We start from the raw sequence: 22,240 nt of genomic DNA on the forward strand, positions 1-22,240 counted from the left end.
AGAAGTGAACTACACATCCCGGAGTGCTCCTGATCACCTCTCCAGCCTGGATCTATGATTTGGCGCTGAGCTGCAGACCGAGCAGACCTACACTGAAAGATGGGTGCTTTTGTTGAACCCGAGCAAGAGGGAGCTAGAGATTATTATGAAGAGGACTGCACACCGGAGGGGGGCGAGAATTGAACAAATCTGTCTCTAGCACGGTTTTCAGTAAACGCTCCAGCCCCTACATCAAGGAAGAGCCGAGCGTTGGGATTGGGCAGCGACAGATAGCGTAACAACCCCCTCCTCCTCTCTGTTGAGAATTGCGTTAAAACGAAAAGGAAAGGCCTGCGCTTTATCCATATTAAAGGACTTTTTTTTTTCATTTTTTTCTTATAGATTAAACGAGGAAACGTTGCTGGCTGGCGTATGTGTTTAGAATGGGACACGCTGAAGGTATTGACTTTTTTTTTTTTTAATTTCCCCGCATCTCTCGACTCGGCATCAAAATCTGTGCTGCTCCTTTGCTCTCCTCTTTAGCGATAAGCGTGTTTGCCAAAGCTGATGCCGCTGTTGATGCATGTTGTTGTCCCCCCCTCTCTGTCTCCACACGGACCGTTTTTTGGTCGTAGCTAGCTTATTTTCAAGCACATTTCTCTCCAAACCGCCAGTGATGGAGGTATAATCACGCTAGACAATTTGATTTAAAGGGGCAAAGGCAGCCATATTGGCAGTGGAATGTTAGCCTAGCCAACATTAGCTTTCTCTTTCATCTTGTTCCATGTGTGGCGCTCATAAACGGATAAACTATAACTGGAAACGTCCAGTGGTGTGTGCTGACATGTGAAGGGTCTCACTCCTGTGTCGTGTTTGTTTTTCTGTCGGTGTAAACGGTCCACATCTTTTCAAAGACAATCCCTTTGATGCCAGGTAGCTCCAGGCTAACATCGCAGAAAGCTAAAAGCTCATTCAGTGAAACATTTTGCTCTGCGCAGTCTTTGTGAATATAACCACACATTTTTAACCAAGTATTTATGTTTACCACAGCAGATATGAACCCAAAATGACAGCAAAAGTCGATGTATGGAGCTAGTGACCGTTAGTTGACACCTTGTGGATGTTTACATCACCGTCATCCACCTTTGGCAAACCTGGGCAGCGCGAGTCTCTTTCCACATGAAACCACAGTGAGACCGTTCAGGGTGAACGTTTAAGCCTCCACACTTTAAACTAAATCAATCACCAAAGATAAGACGAGTGTCAAGAAGAAGAGGGCAAGCCAGACACGGGCTCTGCTCTTTGTTTTGTTTGTGTTAGCAGGCCACCATGTGTTTGTGTTGATGAAATAAAATGATCTATAGCTTGTGTAAAGAGGCACCACACGGATGATTAATGGCTGTGAAAGAGGAAACTTCTCAGCCAGAAGTAAGAGCTGCTTGGAGATTGTTTAGAGTTTTGAGATCAAGTTTGAGATCAGTGATGGTGATTTTGGCTGGGGATTTGGGCAGTTTTTGGACAGATTGGCCATACACATCCACTTATTGTCTGCTGGCATCTGATATCCAGACAGCTCAGTGAGTTTATCAGGGCTTCAACTAACAAGCACGTTTCTTTATAGATTAATCTGCAGGTTATTTCAGTACATCAATTAATCATTTGGTCTGTTAAAATAGGGGAAAATTGGTGATCAAAATTCCTCAGAGCCAAAGTCATCATGATTTAATTGGTAGTTTTGTCTCACCAACAGTTCAAAACTCACAGTTTGCTATTATGGAAGATTAAAGAGTCAACACATATTCACATTTGAGAAGCAGGAACCAGTGAATTTTTGAAGTGGTCATCCACTACTAAATGCCTCAGCTCTTGTGTTTTGTAGGAGCTGCAGTTAGATTTGAGAGATGCTGAATGGGCTTTCAAGACGGTGCAACATGTGGCATCACTTCATAAAGCATCAAGGCCACTGACTGACAATTATTTTCTTCTCTGTTTGCAAATATGCACCATTAAAACACAGTATTTATTTATTTATTTTTAAGATTTAAGATTGGCTTTTAAACTGAATGTATGTATGTATGACATTCAGCAAAGGTCCCCTGCTTGAACCACACTGGATATGTTGATTTACATGTTACACAGACATGCGTCTTAACCACAGGGCCAACAGGATCCTCTAGTTCTACAGTTTCACCTTATCTTGAGGCCCTTTCTTAGCTGTAAATATTCCCTGGGTCACAATCTAGTTCCTTCCTCAATACGTTTGTTTGATAAAATTACCACAGACCAACTGTCACACAGCAAACCAGGGGCAGGTAGTGTCCCAGAATAGGAGCTTTGGTGGGTTTCTTGGCCTATTATGAAGCTGCTATGTGTAGTCTGCAGTATGCACTGTACCTGATGGGCACTGTAACACAAAAGATTCAGACATGAATAATGCATAGAGAGTGGCAGGAACTGGGGGGTCAACAAGGGACCAAGAAGTATCATGCAGAGAGTAGATTTGTTAAAGATAATGTCAGTCTGGTGTTGCATGTTTGATCATTTCTTAGAGTTTCAGCATCATCTTGAACAAGATATTTGGGTAATTTGAAAACACAGCGTGGATTTGTTTCTGTGATAATTATTTAATCAGAGCCTACCTATAAAGACACATGTGTATGGGCGAGCCCTTTTAATACATCTCCATTCTGGGCTTTGTTGTGTTTTTTGCTCTCTGGTCTGTCTTTCTCATGTGTGTGAAACACTTTAGAACTGGGTTTTAAAAAGTGAGAAACTAGTAAAGCTTACATATCTGCATCTCATTTGATTTCATATATCTCTGTCAACAGGTCCAGTCAAAGAAAAAGACAGTTAAGGATGCAGGAGCCCAACAATGGATTTCTCCTTCTCTTTCATGCAAGGGATCATGGGAAATACAATTCAGCAACCCCCTCAGCTCATTGACTCAGCCAACATCAGACAGGAAGGCACCTGCGACACCGGCAGTGACCCGGGCGAGGATGGTGGACCCTCCTACGATGCTGCCCTGGACGCAGAGTTTTCCTACCCGCCGTCGGCTTCGGAGGACATGTCGCAGGTCTCCAATGGCTACCCGCCGGGTCTGGGCATGTACGAGCCCCAGGCCAAGTTCTCCATGTACTCGCAGTTCCCCAATGGCTCGGCTAATGGCTACGGGGCCATACGGAGCTACGGAGAGCATGGTCTCATGCCCGGGGAGGGGACCGTCCTGAGAGGTCCAGGCCTCCAGGAGAGGCCTTTGTCTCCTGTGTCTCCCCCTCTGCCCACACATCACCCTCACCTCCACCACCATCACCATCACCCCCATCACCATCACCACCACACACACCACTTCCACTCAAACCCACCTCACATACAAACCCACTCGCACACACAGAGTCCTCCACCGCCCCCACTGCCCTCCCAGCACCACCTATCCCAGACGCCTCACATCATGACCCACACTCTCCCACCTCCTCCCCCGTTACACCTGCCCTCCTCCAGTCCTCCTCCTTCCCTTGTGGACAGTACCCCCTCTTCTCAACCCTCCCACACCCCATCAAACACCCCTGGTGGGGTGCTGAAGAAAACCAGCTCTCCAGAGATCAAGCTGAAGATCATAAAGACGTATCAGAATGGAAAAGAGCTGTTTGAATCTGCGCTGTGTGGAGACCTGCTGCAAGAACTGCAGGTAATGCATGCATGCATACATGTTAAAGTTGCTTACACACACACAGGTCTGTATCTATCACTGAAGACACAGTGGGCAGAAATGCTGTTCATTTAGGGCAGGAATGAATGATCTTCTATATATTATGAAAAAAAAAAACTGTATGCTTGACCTTAAAGCTGAACTGAAATCAGTTAGTTCATCACCAGAAAGTAAATCTACTACAAATTTTATTAATTATTTGTTATTTTTCATGTAAAAATACTAAACATGTTGGTTCCAGCTTCTCGTATGAAAGAATCAGCTCTTTATCTCTGTTTTATTTCATTGTCAATAGCTTCTCTTTGGGTTATCACATAATCCAAACAAGCAATTTAAAAATTGGGTTGCTGGAAAATAGGATGGACATTCTTTCACTGTTTTCAGCCATTTTCTGAATAATCAATTAATTGATTATTTGAGGAAAAAAATGATCTGCAGATAGAAACATTAATGAAAATAATTATTGTTGATGGACAATAAGTTTCTTGAGTGGGAAGGTTTTGTCATTCTTGATCTTGGGCAAAAATTCTGTTTTTTCCTAGTTTCTAACCGCGTTTCACAATCCTCAACAATGAATAACAAGCCTCTAGGCTTTTTATTTTGTCTGCATTCACATTCTTGTAAATGCAATATTAATCTCAACATAAACTGTACATTATTTTTAAACCTTGCTTTAATATTTGCATATTTTTTTGATATCTGCAAATCAACAAAAGTTCACCATAAGTCAAACTTTATGCTCAAATAAGTAGTGGAAAACAGCCGACTGACCTTACCTTGACCCCAGCCTGTCCCATCACTGCATCTCATTTGTTATGCCCCTCTTAATAGATAACTTGCGTCAGAAAATTATGCGATAACTTCATTCATGATTGAAAGTTTACTTAGACCAAATCAACATGAAGATGCAACAGATACATCTGAGGCGATTGTCCTGAGACATCAAATTTATTCCAAAATCCTAGACAGGGGGAACCAAAAGTAGAATTTACAAACGGTTTGTGCTGCAACTCACAATATTTTAAACTATTGATTAAATAAATGCCTTGTCTTCTAATCAGTTAATTCCAGGAGTCCTCAAGTAGCGTGTTTTGTCCAAATAATAGCTCTTCAGCCAGAAATACTCCGTTCATTTTTAAGTAGGATCATGAAGGAAGAGGTTGTTACCTGCATTTTTTGGTTGTAATTGTTGGTCCATTATCAAAATTGTTGCTGATTAATCCATCGATTAATTGACTTTGACGTTCTACATGCAAACAACAGCATATCTTGCCTAACATTACACTGACTAAAGTCTTATCTCTCCAGTAAAAATTCATGTGGAATTGTTACACTGTGGGCATTTCGGTTTACTTTTAATCGTCTTCTCAACATCAGTGAAGAACTGGATATCTGAGGAAGTCAGCAGACAGAGAGATCCATTTCTGATTTACTTTTATATCCAAAAGCAAAAAAAAAAACAGATAGTTAACTGACGTCCTTTTTCTCTATTTTCTTCAGAAGGAGTCTCAGAAGAAAGAGGCTGCTCAAATGCAGCGCAGACATGAGAGGAAGAAGGAGAAGAGGAAAAAGAGTGCGAGGCTGCAACTGCAGGTCCAGGAACAGAGCCTGGACCAGAGCCAAACACAGCCAGGTACTACGGGCCAGACAGAGGACATCTGCATCCAGCCTGAGCCGATAGAAACACCCCCAGCGCAGACAGAGAAGCCTCAGAAGACCGTCATCAAAACTGAACCAAAGACGCCCAAGGCAAGAGTATGACTGTTCTCCCTCCATCGCAGTGTGGACTCTTTGCACACGGATCACTGCAGATTGCGGTAAACATATTTGTCCATGTTCACGTTTAGGTTCCGAAGGTCCATCATCCATCAGTGATTCAAGAGACGGGCTTCTGTAAGGAGTTTGTGATAGGAGATCTTGTGTGGTCCAAAGTGGGCACCTACCCCTGGTGGCCCTGCATGGTCTCCTCTGACCCACAGATGAAGGTCCACACTCGCATCAACACCAGAGGTAGGAGCACACGTGCACCAGAGATCACTCTTAACACTCAAGCCTCCTTTTTTTCACAAATGCATGAACGTGGAAAGACACAAACGCCACAGCTTGTTTTCCTTTCACTGCCTCCGTACAGGTCACAGAGAGTATCACGTCCAGTTCTTCGGCAGTGTTGCTGAGCGAGCGTGGATCCATGAGAAGAGGATAGTCATGTACCAGGGGAAGCAACAGTTTGATGACCTTCAGGCTGAGACTCTGCGCAAGGCCACAAACCCTGTAGAGAAACACAAAGTACGTATGAAAGCATCTGAGAAATATTGAAATATTGTTTCTTTCAGATGCTGCATAGCCAGTATAGTATGATGAAGAACCCTCCAATGCAGTTGTCAAAGAGTTGTGAGAAAGATGTGAACCAGAGTTATTTTACAGTTCAATGATAAACTTTATTCCTAAGTTCTCAGACACCAGCCAACTCAATGCATGGTATTATTAGGACCAATTATTTTTACTTTTTAATTAAAAATGTTTTTTTTTTTTTCATATTTTATTTTGACATTGTACATTTTTTGTATTACAAAGTCATTTTTAAACCATTATGGATGCCAGTATGAGTACATGCCTGGGTAAGCCAGTGTTGATAAGTTTAGATATGAAGTTCATTTGTTTTGTATCTGTTTGACGTTTTCTTCTCCAGCTCCTGAAGCCCATCCCTCAGCGGGAGCGTTCTCAGTGGGAAGTTGGTGTTGGCCATGCTGAGGATGCCTTCGTGATGACACGGCAAGAGCGAATTGACAACTACACCTTCATTTACGTTGACCCAGACCCTAATGATGCCCCGCCCACCAAGAAGCCCAACATCAGATCTGAGAAACGAAACCGGCGCTCCAGCGGCTCAGTCAGTAAGAAGGAAGATGGAGGAGTCAAGTCACCAGAGAGAGAGCAGCCGCCGCGAAGGCAGCTACCACGCAGACAGTGTAGCGTTTCAAACACAGACGATAACACGAACCTCCAGGCTTCAAATGAGGAGAAGAACCAGAGGGGGGACCAGCGTAAGATCAGCTCCCCGAAACAGAACACTGGTTGTGATGCACGAGTGCGGCAGGACTCACCGCCACCAGTGAGGGCCTGGAAAACAGCAGCCGCCAGAAAGCTGCTGCCTCTCTCCATCACCATGAAGAGGCTGAACGTGGAGATCACAAAATGTGACTGGCCTCTCCTGCAGAAAAAAGCAGCTCCATCTCCGAAAAGAGACAAAGAGGAGGAGAAGGAGGAGAGAGTGGAGAGAGAGGCTAGGCAGCCAGACCTGGGGTACTGCTCCCCTGAGGTTGGTGTGACTCAGACAGACAGAAGAATGTATACATGACCAAGTTATCATTAAGGATGCTTCAACTGTTGATGCTTTCTGCAGGACAGCAGAGCTAAACCTGAGCCCAGTCCTGAGGAGGAGGAAGATGGTGAAGAAGGGGAGGAAGAGGGGGAGGAGAGGAGAGGCTCCCCCGCCAGTCAGAGGAGTGAGGAGGGAGGAATGCAGCAGACCTCCTCTCCTGGATCACACCACAGCAGTCCACAGGGTTTGTTAAGTGCAGACCTGCAGGGTGTTTTGTTTTGATGAATATTTGACGTCTGAAGTCAGTACGAGATGCAGCTCAATATTTTTCTGTGTTTTCAGGTTCTCAGGAGAGGAAGCTGCAGCGGCGCTCAGTCAGGAGCCGGTCTGAGTCAGAGAGAGGCAGCGATCCCGTCCCGAAGAAGAAAACCAAAAAGGAACAGGTATCAGTCCTTCCCAGATAATGCAGGGTTCACACCAGAAACAGCATGATTGTAATGTTCAGATTGATTTCAGTTGGCTGTTTTTCCAATACAATGTTTTCTTTTTTCTTCCACACTGTCACATGAAGGCAAAATTGCCCCAAATATTAAAAAAAGGAAACACAAGGGGTGTTGTTTAGGACATGTAGCTTCAGTTAATAATATTTTCTTGTGTACTTGTCGGGTAAACAGTGGAATTACTCTTTACACAGTAATATACCAGGAATGTGTGCTTGAATGTATAGAACGCTGTATTGCATTGCAGCAAAGTTGACCTACATCCAACTTTTTATTCCTTCTTTTATTCCTCTGTATCAGTACACCAGTTAAAATGAACAAAGGGGCTTCATTATTTCATGCAGTGCCATTGTCAATCCAAACATTGCCTTAGTGCAACATTTCCTTCAACTAATTAGCTCCAGCTGAAATCAAAATTAACACCGCGATAACCGAAGTTTCCATGTTTAACCTTCCACAGGCAGAGATGGCTCCTGAGACCATGCTGAGGACAGGTTCACAGAAAGGTAGGAGATTGTTCTTCCATGCCTTCCGTGAACCTCTGTGGTGGGAACCCCTTAAATCCATCTTCTTTTCTTTTTTTTTGCCCCCCCCTCTGCCATCCTCTAGGAGCCAGTGAGATCTCTGATGCCTGCAAGCCCCTGAAGAAACGAAGCAGGGCATCAACAGATGTGGAGTTGGCTTCTTCACAGTACAGAGACACCTCTGATTCTGACTCCAGAGGCCTCAATGACCCACAGGTAGGCTTAGAAAACATCCAGAGAAATACCCACGAGCATAAAGAGAAAAATACTGCTTTTTACCTGCACACAAGATCTGTTTAAACATACGTCCAGAGGCCAAAGTTTGAGTATACTCACAGCATGTTCCTTACTTGCAGAGATGTTTATATTGCATAATGCAAAATTTATAAGACCAAAAATCATCAGTGTCTGTCGAACCTGGGCCATTTTCTGTTTTTATGTAATCATTTTCAACAATGTGTAGGACCGTTGCTGTTCTTTTACTCATGGCGGCATCATAACTCGAGCTGAAGCAGTCAGTGAATCAACAGAAAATAAATCTGCAGTGGTTTTGATTTATTCTTTAAGGTGTCTTATAAGCAAAAATGACAAAAATTCAGTGCTTCCAGCTATATTTTTTAATGAAAATAATCACTAGTTTGCAGCTCTGATCACGTCTGTATATCTACACACGAGTAGTCCAACACATTTGGCTTAAAGCACACAAAACACATCATCACAGTTGCTCTTTCTTTTTATCTCACAGGGTTTATTTGGGAAGAGTCTTGATAGTCCAGCAGCAGCAGATGCAGATGCTTCAGATACTCAGTCTGTGGACTCCGGCTTGTCTCGTCAGGACAGCAGCACTGGCAAGAGAGACACCGTCTGCCAGGTCAGTGCTGCTCATGATCCATCTTTGTTACACTCTTTCCTAAAAGCTTTCAGGTGTTGAGTTATGTGATGCTCTGACCAACTTTGTGCTTATTTGTAGATCTGCGAGGTGTACGGAGAGGGTTTGCTGGTGTGCGAAGGCGACTGTAACAGACAGTTTCACCTGGAGTGTCTTGGTCTGACGTCCCTACCTGAAGGCAGATTCACATGCTTGGAATGTAGAAATGGTGAGCGAATCAGAATACGGGTTCCCTTTTACACCGATTTTGTTTGTTCTTTACTATCACAGACTCTCTGCCATTCTTTTTCTAGGCAATCATCCCTGTTTTAGCTGTAAAACAGCAGGCCGGGAGGTGACGCGCTGCTCTGTGTCTGGCTGTGGTTGTTACTATCATGAGGATTGTGTCCGTAAGCTCCCGGGCACCACCGGCAGTACAGGCGGTGGCTTCAGCTGCCCCCAGCACAGCTGCTCTACCTGCTGCCTGGAGAGAGACCTGCAACGAGCCAATAAAGGTAAAACGGCTTCTGCGTGGTTTTGCAGCTTCTCTGATTTCCTGTTTGAGTCTGAGGTAGAAGCTGCTGCTACGTCAGCAAAGTGTTATGAAAAATGAAACTGCCATGTTCCTTTATGGTTTCAACCAACACAGAAGAGATGAAGTAATGAATGCAAGGGTCAAGGCTGTACTTCCCTGTTAGAATGTATGAAAGAGACGTGCAAGAGGAAGAAATAAGGCATAGAGTGTTTTTCTTGAGGGAAATCAGACTGAGGAAGAGAGGACCGACAAAATGGTGCCACTTTACCTTGACTGAAATCTTGTGCTGCATTTCCAGCAGAATATATGATGACATATGCTTGCCTAGAACTTCCAAGTATAATTTGTGTCTTTGACACCTGGCAAGATTAATGCTAGTTGTGTCTGAATGTGGCCATACTGTAAGTACTATAACTCAACACTGACTGAACCCCTCAAAATAGGATATGCTCTCTCACCTCACTGTCTCTCCAGCGTTGATAATGAAGAACAAAATTGGCTTCGCACGTTGTTCCCATAAACTGTAAAAAACAGTAAATAATGTTTTTGGTTATTTGTGCGCCAACGTCTGGAACTTCAACACACGTCATGGCATTGCGCCTGAAAAGTGCCAAAAATTAGTGTGTTCACCCGGGTGTCATGTTTCCATCACTGCCGATCGGAGCTGGAGCCGATAAATTCCTGTGATTACTGCAGAGTCATGTGACCTGGGAGTGAATGAAGATTGTACCCTTTCCCACTGAAGACAAAAGCCAGATGTTTATGGGTTTTACATCCAGTGTGAAAGGGGAATACTGTTGGAAACAAGTGTTGAGACTCAAGAATGTTGAGTGTTGACAGACTGAAGTCTTGATGCCTTAAAAAGTGTTCATGTTTTTTTCCCTTCTAATTTCCTTTAATTACAGCTGGAACCCATAAAGGAATCTGACCTCATTTATTCTAAAAACTCTTTTCACGGCTCCGTGTCCTGTACTGTATCACAGCTACATGACTGGTGTGACGCTCACTGTGACGCTCACTGAGTCCTCTCCCCCTCTCCTCTGCTTCCCGCCCAGGTCGTCTGATGCGTTGTATCCGCTGTCCGGTGGCCTACCACACAGGAGACAGCTGCGTCGCGGCAGGCAGCGTCGTCCTCACCCACCACATCATGATCTGCAGCAGCCACGGCAGCGCCAAGAGGAACGGCCTCCTCACCTCCCCCGTCAACGTGGGCTGGTGCTTCCTGTGTGCCAGAGGTAAGCTCTCACAACTGTACACACTAACGGCCTTCCTCTCCCACAGCTGCAATCCACCAGTGACCCTGAACAGACAGAGCAGACTGATGCAGACGTGCTTAATTACCCCACGCTTGATGATTTTGCTTCCACTGGCTGATTTCAGTCCTGTGACAAAAGATCACTTGCACCCCATATTGGAGCATCAACAGGACCTGATCAGCCTCCATGATTACAGTTTTTTTTATCCATTTTGGAGTAAAACCATTTTGCTGTGGTAACATCTCATGAAAACTCACATACTTCTTTTAGATATTTTGTGTTTCACTATTTTATCTTTTTAATGTTACATGTTTCGTGTTTGGCATTGTTGTTCATGAATAGCAGTGTTGTGAAATGTAATGTTTGTTTTCCATCACAATACTAATACTGTGAATGATCCAGGCTGTTACACTGCACTCCACTTAAAAGAATCCCATCCGTCGTGGATGGTGATGAGTTTAGATCCGATGTTTTGCCTGTTGAAGTTGAGTGCATTGTTTGGCCTCTTTGTGTCGGGACAAACCTTGTTTTACTTGTTTCTTCTGTGTGTGTGTGTGCATGTGTGTGAGAGAGACTGTGCGTGAGAGTTTGTTCTTTCTCTTCTTTTTGTGAATTTTGGGTAATTTTCTAGTTTGACTGCGGCTTACCCCCCGTCTCTTCCTGTGTGTCTTGTGTAGGGCTGTTAGTGCAAGACCTTACTGACACCATATTAAGTTCATATGCCTATAAGTCCCACTACCTTCTGACTGAGTCAAATCGTGCTGAGTTGAAATTACCTATGATTCCCTCTCCTTCGTCAGCTACCAAAAAGAATGTTGGGAAAGGTAACTGCACAGTTTTTCTCTTTCTCCTTTGTCCCACTGGTCTGTGTTTGTGTTGTGCCTGCTCCCGTTCTGATTTAGTTTCCCCTTTGTACGCATCTTTCATTTCAAAGCCTTGAGGTGCAAAATTAATTAACTGGTTTCATGTGCAGTTAATTTGAATGCAGAGTGGCGCAAAGTAACCTCAGCCAAGTTCCTGACACATTAACAGATGACAATGGGCCTCATGCAAGAACAGTTGGTGTTATTATTCCCAAATCTCTTATTTTTTAGAGGGAATATGAAGGGTTGGATGTACCGGACTAAGCTTGGTGTAAATTTCCCCTTTTCGCAGACATATTGACATGTCGCAGTCGCAAAAGCACAGGTGTGAATAACAAAATTAACTCAGCTTAGCTGCTTCAGTTTCAGGGTCCTGCTATTGTGCATGCTGGCTCACTGTAACACTGTCATGACTCCCAGGGACACCTGAATAGAACAGCCACCATTAATGTTGTTAGTAACACCTGTGCTTTTCCTACTATGACAAGTTAAAAGGATTGTTTCTCGTGAATGTCACCTGCTCACTGGATCAGCATAATTGACATCCCCAAATCGAAGGAAGGCCATCTGCTCGCCTTCATTTGTGGGCAACTTTCATTCAGAAATACAAAGAAAAGCTTCATCACCTGCTGTCAGAAACCAGCAGACAAAAGCAGAACATGTTTGGCAGTGTCAGCAGTGGTGTTAGGGGACCCAAAATTATAAGAAAATATTAATGCAACTGCCAGCGATGTGTCATCAAAGCAGCGCTGCATTGAGGCTGAAACAAAAAATGAATGTTGTGATTAAAACTCGAAACTCAAAGTTCACTTATTTAGCCATTCCCCAGGAACTGCCGGCAGCCATGACCTTCTGCAGCAGGTGGAACTGTCCCAGGTGTGACCTAAACACAGGGCCTGGGTCATGTACCCCCCTGCCTCTGGTTGAATGTGGTGTGGCATTGGAAGCGAGCTTTGAGCTTATATACCTCCACATTGAAGAGGCAATGGTTTATGCTAATAAATACCTCACTACAGCAAAGTGGTCCATGACTTAGAGGAGGCGACATCACAGAGATGGATGAGGGAATATTATTCAGCGAGTGATGCTACGATGGTAGGTGCCATGGAGGATTTTCTAAAATATGCCAATAAAATCATAAAATCTTGCCAAAAAATACCATTCAGTAAAAATCTGGTCTGTTGAAGTTAACATCTAACTTAAACCGATGATATGATATTATCTTCCCGTGGAGAAAGGCCGACTATCCGTTCATGACTTGTGAGAGAGATCTGGACGTCTCGTGAATTCTCATTAAGACATTATAAAAAAAAGTTCTCTTTAGTCACTTTGCATCTGTTCGTACTGTGGTTCTTGCACGAGGCCCGTTGTAAGATTGGTTCATGCTGTGCATGAACAGCCAATCTGGATGTACATCTCTGCAGTAAAGTGGCTCTAAATGGAAATAAAATTGGTTATCAAACCTCCAGTCTGAAACTGCTGTGTGATGCCCTGATGCAGGACGCTCTGGATTAGCTCAGGTTCTGTCTGTGGCTTGTGGAGCTTATCGCTGCTGGTGGCTCACTGCTTCTCTGCTTCAGCGCTCTGGGCTTGGTTTTGATTTGAAAGGCCTTGTCCAGCCTCACCTCTTTTATGCTGACTGCAGCTGAGTTTTATTTTTGACTGAAACTTTCTGATGAAATGAAATTTTGGCTCACCCCATTTTCTTGAGCTTTGACCTTCCTTGGATGGAATATAATCCCAATCAGGACTAGATTTGAGAACAATCAAGCAAACATGAGTTCCCAAGTGCAAGAACAGGGAAACTTAATCACTTTAAAAACCATTTTGCAAATTGCAGTTTTATAAAAATGTAAGATTCCATACAAGCTGGTCTCTTCAGGATGCGATATGTGTGATGGGAAAAGTTTGCTTTACTGGCAGGACTGCATGCCTGCTTTTGCCAATAATTTATTTGAGTATAACCCTGATTAACTGTTAACTTGCTGGCTGGTTTTATTCCTGTGCTGCCGCATGTCTTTCCCATAGACTGGTCTTGGTACAGTGCTCTGAATCTGATTACCAGACATGCTGTAACTGCTGCAGTAAAACTTGTGACTGACCTGGGAACCCCATGCAAGGGTTTCCAACCATGTTCAGTCTTTTGTCACATAGTACGGCGGGAGCCTTCAGTCAATCAAAAAGCTCCTGGCCTGAGTTAAATTCAATTTTTGTTGGAAATGACCTGGTACTGTATTTGTAGGCTTTGTAATATTTCTACTTCTCTTAGGCTTGTCTGCAAATGAGATTCAGAGTTTGTCCAGATTTCAAGGTGCATCACCTAATCATACACTCCTCCTCTCTTTGCATATCAATTTCCCACAACGCATGCACACACACACACACACACACACACACACACGCACACACGCACACACACACACACACACACACACACACACACACACACACACACACACACACATACAAATGTAGGAGGCAAGTTGCTGTGCTGCGACTCATGCCCGGCTTCCTTCCACCCGGAGTGTCTGGAGATGGAGATGCCGGAGGGGCCGTGGTCCTGCAGTGATTGCAGGGCAGGGAAGAAACCTCACTACAAACAAATTGTCTGGGTCAAACTGGGCAACTACAGGTACGCAGAGAGCACTGATTATAGACTGCTGAGGCTTGTGCCAATGTCAGTTTATGGTATGGTTACATTTAAAGGATAAGTCTGCTGATGCTCTGTGTTTTTCTTGTTATCAAAATTCCCATGAAAAAAACAACACTATCAAAATATTGATCCAACTAACAAGTGTTGTCTGTGTGGACTGATTCTGATATATCTTATTCCTTTGTGCCACTAAGCTCCATTGTTGTCCAAAAACTATTAAAACACATAATTTAGCCACACTGTTGCACCAGCTGACAAGTCCCCGTATTACAGTGAATATGACATTGTGGTTTCTTTTGACTCAATCCCACATACACCGTCCTGCTGCTGTAAATACTCACTATTTGTATCCATACACAGCTGAAAATAATCCCAGACAAATGCTTTTTTTTTCTTCTCTGGTTTGAGTAAATTTTTGCAAAAAACAACAGTGCTGAGGTCTTTCAGGAAATTATTAAGCCTTTTAAAAAAAAGTGGAACGATAGGCTGAGAATCAGAGACCGGTTGGAGATGGACTAATGTATTGTTTGTTTTGGTATTTTCATAGCATTAGTTGACATTAATAAAACTATAGGGTGTTACCTGTCTTACTCTTTAAGTTCAGTGAGACGAATCTGCTTTGCACCTGACACTGAAACAGGATGTGACATTATAGATGCAGGTATTCAGGAAACATTGAGCAGAGCACAGCAGTGCTGTTTTCCTGTCGCACACTAACAGTCAGCCATGCTCTTTAATACTTTTAGTTAGATTCAAGTTTGCACGCATGGTACTATATTAAAATGTGGTAAGGGGACACAAATGATGTCTCTTCCATTTAAGAAAAATGATTATGAAAAACCAGCTCTTAATGGGTCAGAGTTTCACAAACATGAAGCTATAATTTTGCAGGAAGTTAAGGAACAATTTCCATCACCAGAAACAAATTCTCATAAAACAAAGACAAGAAGTCCTGTTTGAACAGTATTGTGCAGGTGTGACACTACCCTAAGGCTATAATAATTTTGGATTGTATGGTTTCTCACTTGTTTTTACCACACTTGTCTCTTCTCCTCACTTAACAATGCACCTGTCTTGTCCCCTTGCAGGTGGTGGCCAGCGGAGATCTGCAACCCTCGCTTGGTGCCATCAAACATTCAGAGCCTTCGCCACGATATTGGTGACTTCCCTGTCTTCTTCTTTGGCTCCCACGACTACTACTGGATCAACCAGGGCCGCGTCTTCCCTTACGTGGAGAATGACAAGAACTTTGTCACGGGTCAGATCAACATCAACAAAACCTTCAAGAAAGGTAATTTCGTTCTGCTTTGAAGGCAAATCTGTTGCAATTTCATCATTTTAAACTGTAGGAAGGATGGATTTCTGAGATGTTTTTTTTTTGTTAGCTCTGGAAGAAGCAGCTCGGCGGTTTCAGGAGCTTAAGGCACAGAGGGAGAGCAGGGAGGCTCTAGAGCAGGAACGCAACTCTCGCAAACCTCCACCCTACAAATTCATCAAGGTAGTGTCATTTTAAGAAAGTGTATATGTTGAATTTCTATCCAGTAAGTCTTCAGTGTTCTTACTTATTCTATCGGCGCTGTGTTTTCCTGTCCCAGTCCAACAAACCAGTAGGGAAAGTGCAGGTGCATGTAGCCGACTTGTCAGAAATCCAACGGTGCAACTGCAGACCGACAGATGAGCATCCTTGCAGCATCAGCTCCCAGTGTCTCAACCGTATGCTGCAGTACGAGTGTCATCCACAGGTCTGTGCACATGTTTCTTATTGTTTTAGTTAATTTCTTGAGCAATAACAAAAGCGAGACCATCAAGTCACACCTCGTAACTTTCTTTATATGTTGTTGTCAGGTGTGTCCTGCAGGAGATAACTGTGAGAACCAGTGTTTCTCCAAGCGGCTGTATGCAGAGACAGAAGTGGTAAAGACAGACGGCCGTGGCTGGGGCCTCAGGACCAGCCAGGCCCTCAGGAAGGTGGGTGTTTAATGCGCTTAATGGCCAGTCCATTCACTCAAAACCACATCAACTTGTCAGTCTTATTTACTTTCACCTTTAATGTGAAGTGAACCAATTCCAAATCATGGATAGCCACACAATCAAGCTTTTGTCTGAACTGGCTCCTTACAGTATGATCACATATACAGAACTTGGTTTGTTGTTTCCTCCAGGGGGACTTTGTGTGTGAATATGTGGGAGAGGTGATTGACTCAGAGGAGTGCCAGCAGCGAATCAAACGCGCCCATGAAAATCACGTGACCAACTTCTACATGCTCACCCTCACCAAGGTAACGTCAGTGACACTGAAACACTGGTCAGCAGAGAGAGCAGAGAGGCGTTTCTTCAGGCCTGGTGTCTCAATGTTTCTCTCTTAATCTCTCTTCATTGTAGGATCGCGTCATAGATGCCGGCCCAAAAGGAAACTCATCTCGGTTTATGAACCACAGCTGCAGCCCAAACTGTGAAACACAGAAGTGGACGGTAAACGGAGACGTTCGCATTGGACTCTTTGCCCTCTGTGATATCGAGCCCAGTGAGTTCACATGTACCTTGTTACAGTCCTGCTTATGTGTTACATGCACCGAGATCAAGCCTGATGATCCATTTGATGTGAATCTTCCTGCAGATGCAGAGCTGACATTCAACTACAACCTGCACTGTGTGGGCAACAGGAGAACGTCTTGTCACTGTGGATCAGACAACTGCTCTGGATTCCTCGGGGTGCAGCCGTCGGTGAGGACATCTCTCGTCATTGTCCTAGAGTTCTGGTTCTAGAGCAATGACTTCTGGAAGTTGTGTTTGATGCCATTGTCATCTTCTTATCATGTGTCCTCCAGAGTGCTGTGGTGATGGAGAAAGAGGAGAAGGCCAGGAACGCCAAGCTGAAGCCGAAGAAGCGGAAGCTGCGGCCGGAGGGCAAACACACACACGAATACTTCTGCTTTTGCTGCGGAGAGGGAGGCGAGCTGGTGATGTGTGACAGAAAGGACTGTCCGAAAGCGTACCACCTGCTGTGTCTCAACCTCACCAAGCCACCATACGGTAACGACTAACTGAGCTTGCGTGTCTTAAATTGTGTAATTAAGGAGAACTGAACCTTTCCAGATATTGATATCCTGACAAAATAAATTCTCAGAAAAAAAAACTTTTGTGTTGCAGAAATATGAGTTTTCTGTGAGTTTCAAACCACTGCTCTCTCTCTGTCAGGACGTTGGGAATGTCCGTGGCACGACTGCAGTGTTTGTGGAGCCCCGGCCTCGTCCCTCTGCGACTTCTGCCCTCGCTCCTTCTGCCGGGACCACGAGTCAGGGGCGCTGACCCCCTCCTCCCTCGAAGGCCGCCCCTGTTGCTCCAGTCACAACCCTGTCAGCCCCCTGGGTTCCAACTCCAGCTCGACCCAGCCGCGCCACTCCGCCCTGAGCCCCGTCAGGGTCAAAGAGGAGCCGGAGACAGAGGCAGGCCAGCCGGCCACAGAGTGACACCACAGCTCCCCTCAATACCTCATTCCCTGTAAAGTGCGCTCCTGTTGGCCTCCTTGGCTCCGATCCACCTCTGATCTGAAGCGGCGCAACATGAAAGGGAATACAGTGCTTTTTGACCAGTGCGGCGAGACACACCGACAAACACCTCGATGCTGCTTGTGGCGACTGGAGCGTCAGCGGGGGAAGTGTCCAGGCATCGTTGCACACAGTTCTCCCTCCTCTCTCGCCACAAAACACCACCACGAACGCTCTCCACAACCTGCCTGCACCCACCGGAGGGCCCAGACCTCCAGCACCTCATTATGTTTCTTTTTCTGTTATTTTTACAGCTGTGGAAATTTTAAGTGTTGTCACATCGTCAGTTACCGGCACTTTGAAGAACTCCTTGAGTGAGGTGGAGGGAGAGGTAAGAGAGAAGAGGAGGAGGAGGAGGAGATGTACACCTCTCCACCACCACGTTCCTCCTCTCCTTATTTACCTGCTGTAAGCCGTGGTCGGCATCTCATACACAGGATGGCTGTACGGAGACGAGCCCTCCTCCGCAGCCCACCGTCACTCCCGCTGTGATCTGTCATCATATTTATCTCTTCTTCTTCTTCTTGGAGGACGGGATTGGGGGGAATGACCGATTTTGTGCAATTTTTTCAGGACCACACTACATTCCAACCTTCCTTAGACATGGTTTTAATATACTTATGGGTATAGATGAATATAATTATATACAGTATCTATGTTTGTTAATGTTTACAGACAGATTTCTCTCACTTCATCTCGGTGAGTGGTGTATTATGTTTGTTTGTTTAGGTGTTACGCATTACGCAGACCTCCTTGTGAAAATAGTCCTATTAAGGTGAAATATAACGGTATATAGTGTAATGGTATGACATTACAGAAGTACTTGTGATTTTCATATTGCCAGTCTCACTCGCCATTGTGTACATAATTGGCTCATACTATTGTAAAGTACTTAAAGATCAGGAGGGACGGAGCCTCGCCTCTCTGGTTGTTCCTGGAAGAAGGAAACGCTTTTTTAAACCACAAGACAGATCCTTTTTATTTTCGTTTTCGATAAAGTTCAGTTCCCACATTCCCCCAAGCAGTTACTGTTATTTGTATTGTAGATGGAGGGGCTCAGCTTGTGATCACTGGTGCTGTCTTAAAGTATTTTTGATCAGCCTTAAGTTCGACTCTGGCTGTAGTAACTACTGCCCAGACGCAGTTCATTTTAGTAACGTCGTGTACTGTGACTGCTTTGATGCTTGTTTTGGGTTTATTTGTTATTTTTTTCTTCCTTTTTTTTGTTTTGTTTTGCCAAACTTTTTTCTGAAAAGCACTTTTACACAGCTTGTCGCGACACAATTTAGCTAGGTCATACATATACAGAAATGTATATAAAAAGAACATAAGACAAGTGTTTCAAAATGGATACCTCTTCTTCTTGTAGTAACGTCAGAATTTAAACTGTGTTGTAACTTTTTTCCTCTCGGTCAGAAACGTGGAGAGCGCTGGGAGAGGTTTTTTTTGTTTGTTTGTTTGTTTTGAGGAAAGTGGCCTAAATGCTGTTTTGTTTTGTTTTGTTTTGGCACAAGTAGGAATGACTGCCAGCCCGGCTTTGTACAAAACAGTGCTCGGTGTCCTCGAGAGGCACTTCTTCATTTTCCACCTGGAGAACATCCTCAAGGCTGGGCTTTATATAAAGACGTAATGGTATAACAACAGTCCAGTTCAGTATAATGTACAAAAACAAACTTCTGTACAGTGTTTTTAATCTCTCATCTGTCAAATCCAAATTTTTTGTATTTATTGCACCACATTTTATACCAGTTTCTTTTTTCAAACACCAGTGCAGTAATTTGTCTCCCTCTCCCCCACGGTGAAAGTGAAATAGACTATTTAAAAAAACACGGGGAGTTTTACATGATATATCTGTATCTAGTCATTGCATAGGTTTATGTTTTTTTAACATTCAGTGTAATGATTCCACATTTGGTAACAGCCGCTGCTCATCGACCTGTATTGTGACTCACTGTATTTGGTGTTAAAAGCAGTGTGAAGCAGTTCAATATTGGAATGTAAAGTTTTGTTTTCGGAGCAGGTTTAGTGCTTTTTTTTTTTTTTTAAATAAGCCTGGACTCAAGTGATCATCGCAGCACTTCGTGTGTATCCATGCCTCAGCCTTTTTCTCACGGTCCTTCCCCAGTGCACCAGTCACATGACCGTTTGTTTGTGCTTTCTGCCCTTTTCTTTAAAGTCTGTTCTGTGTTTAAACTCAAGCAACAGGATGAAACGGTGCCAATGTCCCCACATCATTTCAGTTCAGTGGGGGTCTCTTTGAATAGATAGACTTGATACAGTAAATCATAACAAATAAAGAATGGGAGCCACTGGATGCAGAAAAGGGAAAAAATGCAGACATGATTTAAAACATGGAGAAATACTCTGTTAATATCTTGTGTCTGATGTGGTTTATCCTTATTAATGGTCTAAAAAATATGAATATGCAAATGTGTTAAATTCAGAAGTTAACTGAAAAGTTAATTCTCCATGTGTGTGCGCTTCAAATCTCCACATCAGTCTCTTGTAAGTTGTATATTGGATGATGATTGGTTTCCACACAAGTGATGTCGCAAAATCAGCAAGTGCACACCTCTTTTACTTAGATTCAAAGCACAGAGAACATAGAAATGAGTCATTAGATTACTTTAAAAACAGAGTTATAGTGTCAAACATTCTGCACAGTGCAGGTCAAACATCCAAACAAAGTAACAAAAGGCAAATATTTGAGTGGAGCTGGACTTTGATATAGTAAATATATGCACATAACACATAAATACATAGCGCAGACAAAGAAAAAGGCGTGGACTTGGAGAGACAGAGTTGGTTTTCTCTGTTTTTATGTCTGTGTTTGTGCACAACTTCAGTGTTTTCAATGTTCTCACTTTCCTGCATTCAACAGCTCCTCAGCTCGTCTTTTTTTGTTATTATCGGCGCTTTTAGGAAGCTGATTTTCTAAGCACTGCTCCCAAATTTGCCAAACTCATCACATTCAGATGCATTGTTGTTCAGTAGTTCATTGTAGGAATAGGGCCACTTCAGTACATGTTCAGTATCAGGTAGGTGCATCATGAAGGCACTTTTACATACATACTCAAATGGTCTGCGTGTCTAAACTTGAATTTTCTTTATTTTTCTATTTATTGCTGTATTATTTTTTTACACAGGATTCATACATGTGATTATCAGACCGCAGGCATCCTTGACTTTTGTGTTTATGGCTTCCGAAAAAAATGTCCAACTTATGATTTTACTCTAACTCGTCTTAAAGCCTTTTTGTTCTTTTCAAGGTGACTGTTCAGCTGAAATGCATGCTTCCAACATCAGACACTGGTTTAATCCACTTCTGTAGTCCGTTGGAGAGTCTTTAAATGCCTGACTTAAATGCCAATGTTTTGTTTTTATTCTTTTTGTTTTACCATATTGCACAGAGATTGTGCAAAAAAAACCGAACAGCCTTTATTGTTTTGCACCTGCAGATCGCATGATCATAAATTGCTTTGTGCCAGTTTGTCCTCTTCTGCCCATCCCTGCTGATCCAGCAGCAGTATTACGTATGTCTAATTTAAATGTCCCAGCCTGCATCATTTCATTTACTTAAAATACTGATCTGATGTGTATGTTTTGTTGTTTTTTTTCTCATTGTAGTGCCCACATGTTTTTGTTTTTTTTTTAAGAGACAGCATGTTCGTTCTCAGTTAAGTGACCCTTAAATACACCTGAGGAAGATTTTTTTTAGTGTCCAGGAATTTGCTAATTATTATTTTTCACATACACTTAAATCTAGAATGGATCACCCCCCCTCATTTGTCAAAGGGTATGTTTCAGTTCGCTGTGACGTCTTTTTGGTTTTTGTGCAATGTTGCCGACTGTCATTAAGTTTTAATTGACATGCTGTCAGAGGAGAAATAGTGTTGGAATAAATAAATAAATCCACCTTCATAAGCACTCTTCATCTCTTTTTACTTGTAAAATTACTTACAGTAACTCTAACTGGGGTCATATCTATCTCTCTTGGTGTTGCTTCAATTGAGACGTGGATGAACACAAAATACCATGTTGATTACTGTTCAACCTGTGTTACTGCATATTGTTGAAGAACTTGTAAATAGTTTGCATTGAACTTGCATAGAATCATGTTACTGTGGCGTGCTCTTTTTGCCTGTACAATTCTGCTTCTAAATGTGTGTGACTGTTGGGACGACACTCTTTTTGTACATGACTGTCTTTTTATTTGAGAATATTGATTCTGTCCTTTTTCATTCTAAAGTTGAGTTTGAAGAGTTCAGACATGCCTGAAGTTTGACTTTAATAAAGCTGTACTCTGTCTCAGTGAAAAGCTCTCACTGTACATGATTTCTTAACGGTTTGAGAACAGAATTGAGATATAGATCTGCCTTCTTGTTTAAGTGGTGGTAATAGCCAGATTTTTACCATGTTTACCGAGCAAATGACTGATGTGCTGAGTTACCAAAAAATTCTACTACTTTAAAATAATAATAAT

The 22,240-nt window shown here is 43.2% G+C and overlaps 1 protein-coding gene across 3 annotated transcripts; it reads left to right on the forward strand.

The window, feature by feature from the left end:
* The first annotated feature begins 74 nt into the window (after positions 1–74).
* nsd3 (nuclear receptor binding SET domain protein 3) lies at positions 75–22,071 on the forward strand. 3 transcript variants are annotated; one of them, XM_070964229.1, is made up of 25 exons: positions 75–438; positions 2,808–3,667; positions 5,189–5,437; positions 5,536–5,698; positions 5,820–5,974; positions 6,378–7,007; positions 7,092–7,254; positions 7,353–7,453; positions 7,971–8,016; positions 8,120–8,250; positions 8,780–8,905; positions 9,005–9,131; positions 9,217–9,417; positions 10,493–10,672; positions 11,371–11,517; positions 14,032–14,188; positions 15,298–15,500; positions 15,595–15,707; positions 15,805–15,951; positions 16,055–16,177; positions 16,372–16,488; positions 16,592–16,733; positions 16,827–16,933; positions 17,038–17,242; positions 17,408–22,071. In XM_070964229.1, the coding sequence occupies exons 2-25, from the start codon at positions 2,852–2,854 to the stop codon at positions 17,677–17,679; spliced, it is 4,821 nt and encodes a 1,606-aa protein (XP_070820330.1). In that variant the 5' UTR covers positions 75–438; positions 2,808–2,851; the 3' UTR covers positions 17,680–22,071. The 3 variants fall into 3 exon arrangements, with proteins under 3 accessions (XP_070820330.1, XP_070820329.1, XP_070820331.1); XM_070964228.1 differs by having other exon boundaries at positions 161–438; positions 5,189–5,443; XM_070964230.1 differs by having other exon boundaries at positions 161–438; positions 5,189–5,443; positions 11,494–11,517.
* Positions 22,072–22,240: the final 169 nt, after the last annotated feature.

Source organism: Chaetodon trifascialis, chromosome 6 (assembly GCF_039877785.1).
Source record: "Chaetodon trifascialis isolate fChaTrf1 chromosome 6, fChaTrf1.hap1, whole genome shotgun sequence".
In the NCBI taxonomy this organism is placed as follows: domain Eukaryota; kingdom Metazoa; phylum Chordata; class Actinopteri; order Chaetodontiformes; family Chaetodontidae; genus Chaetodon; species Chaetodon trifascialis.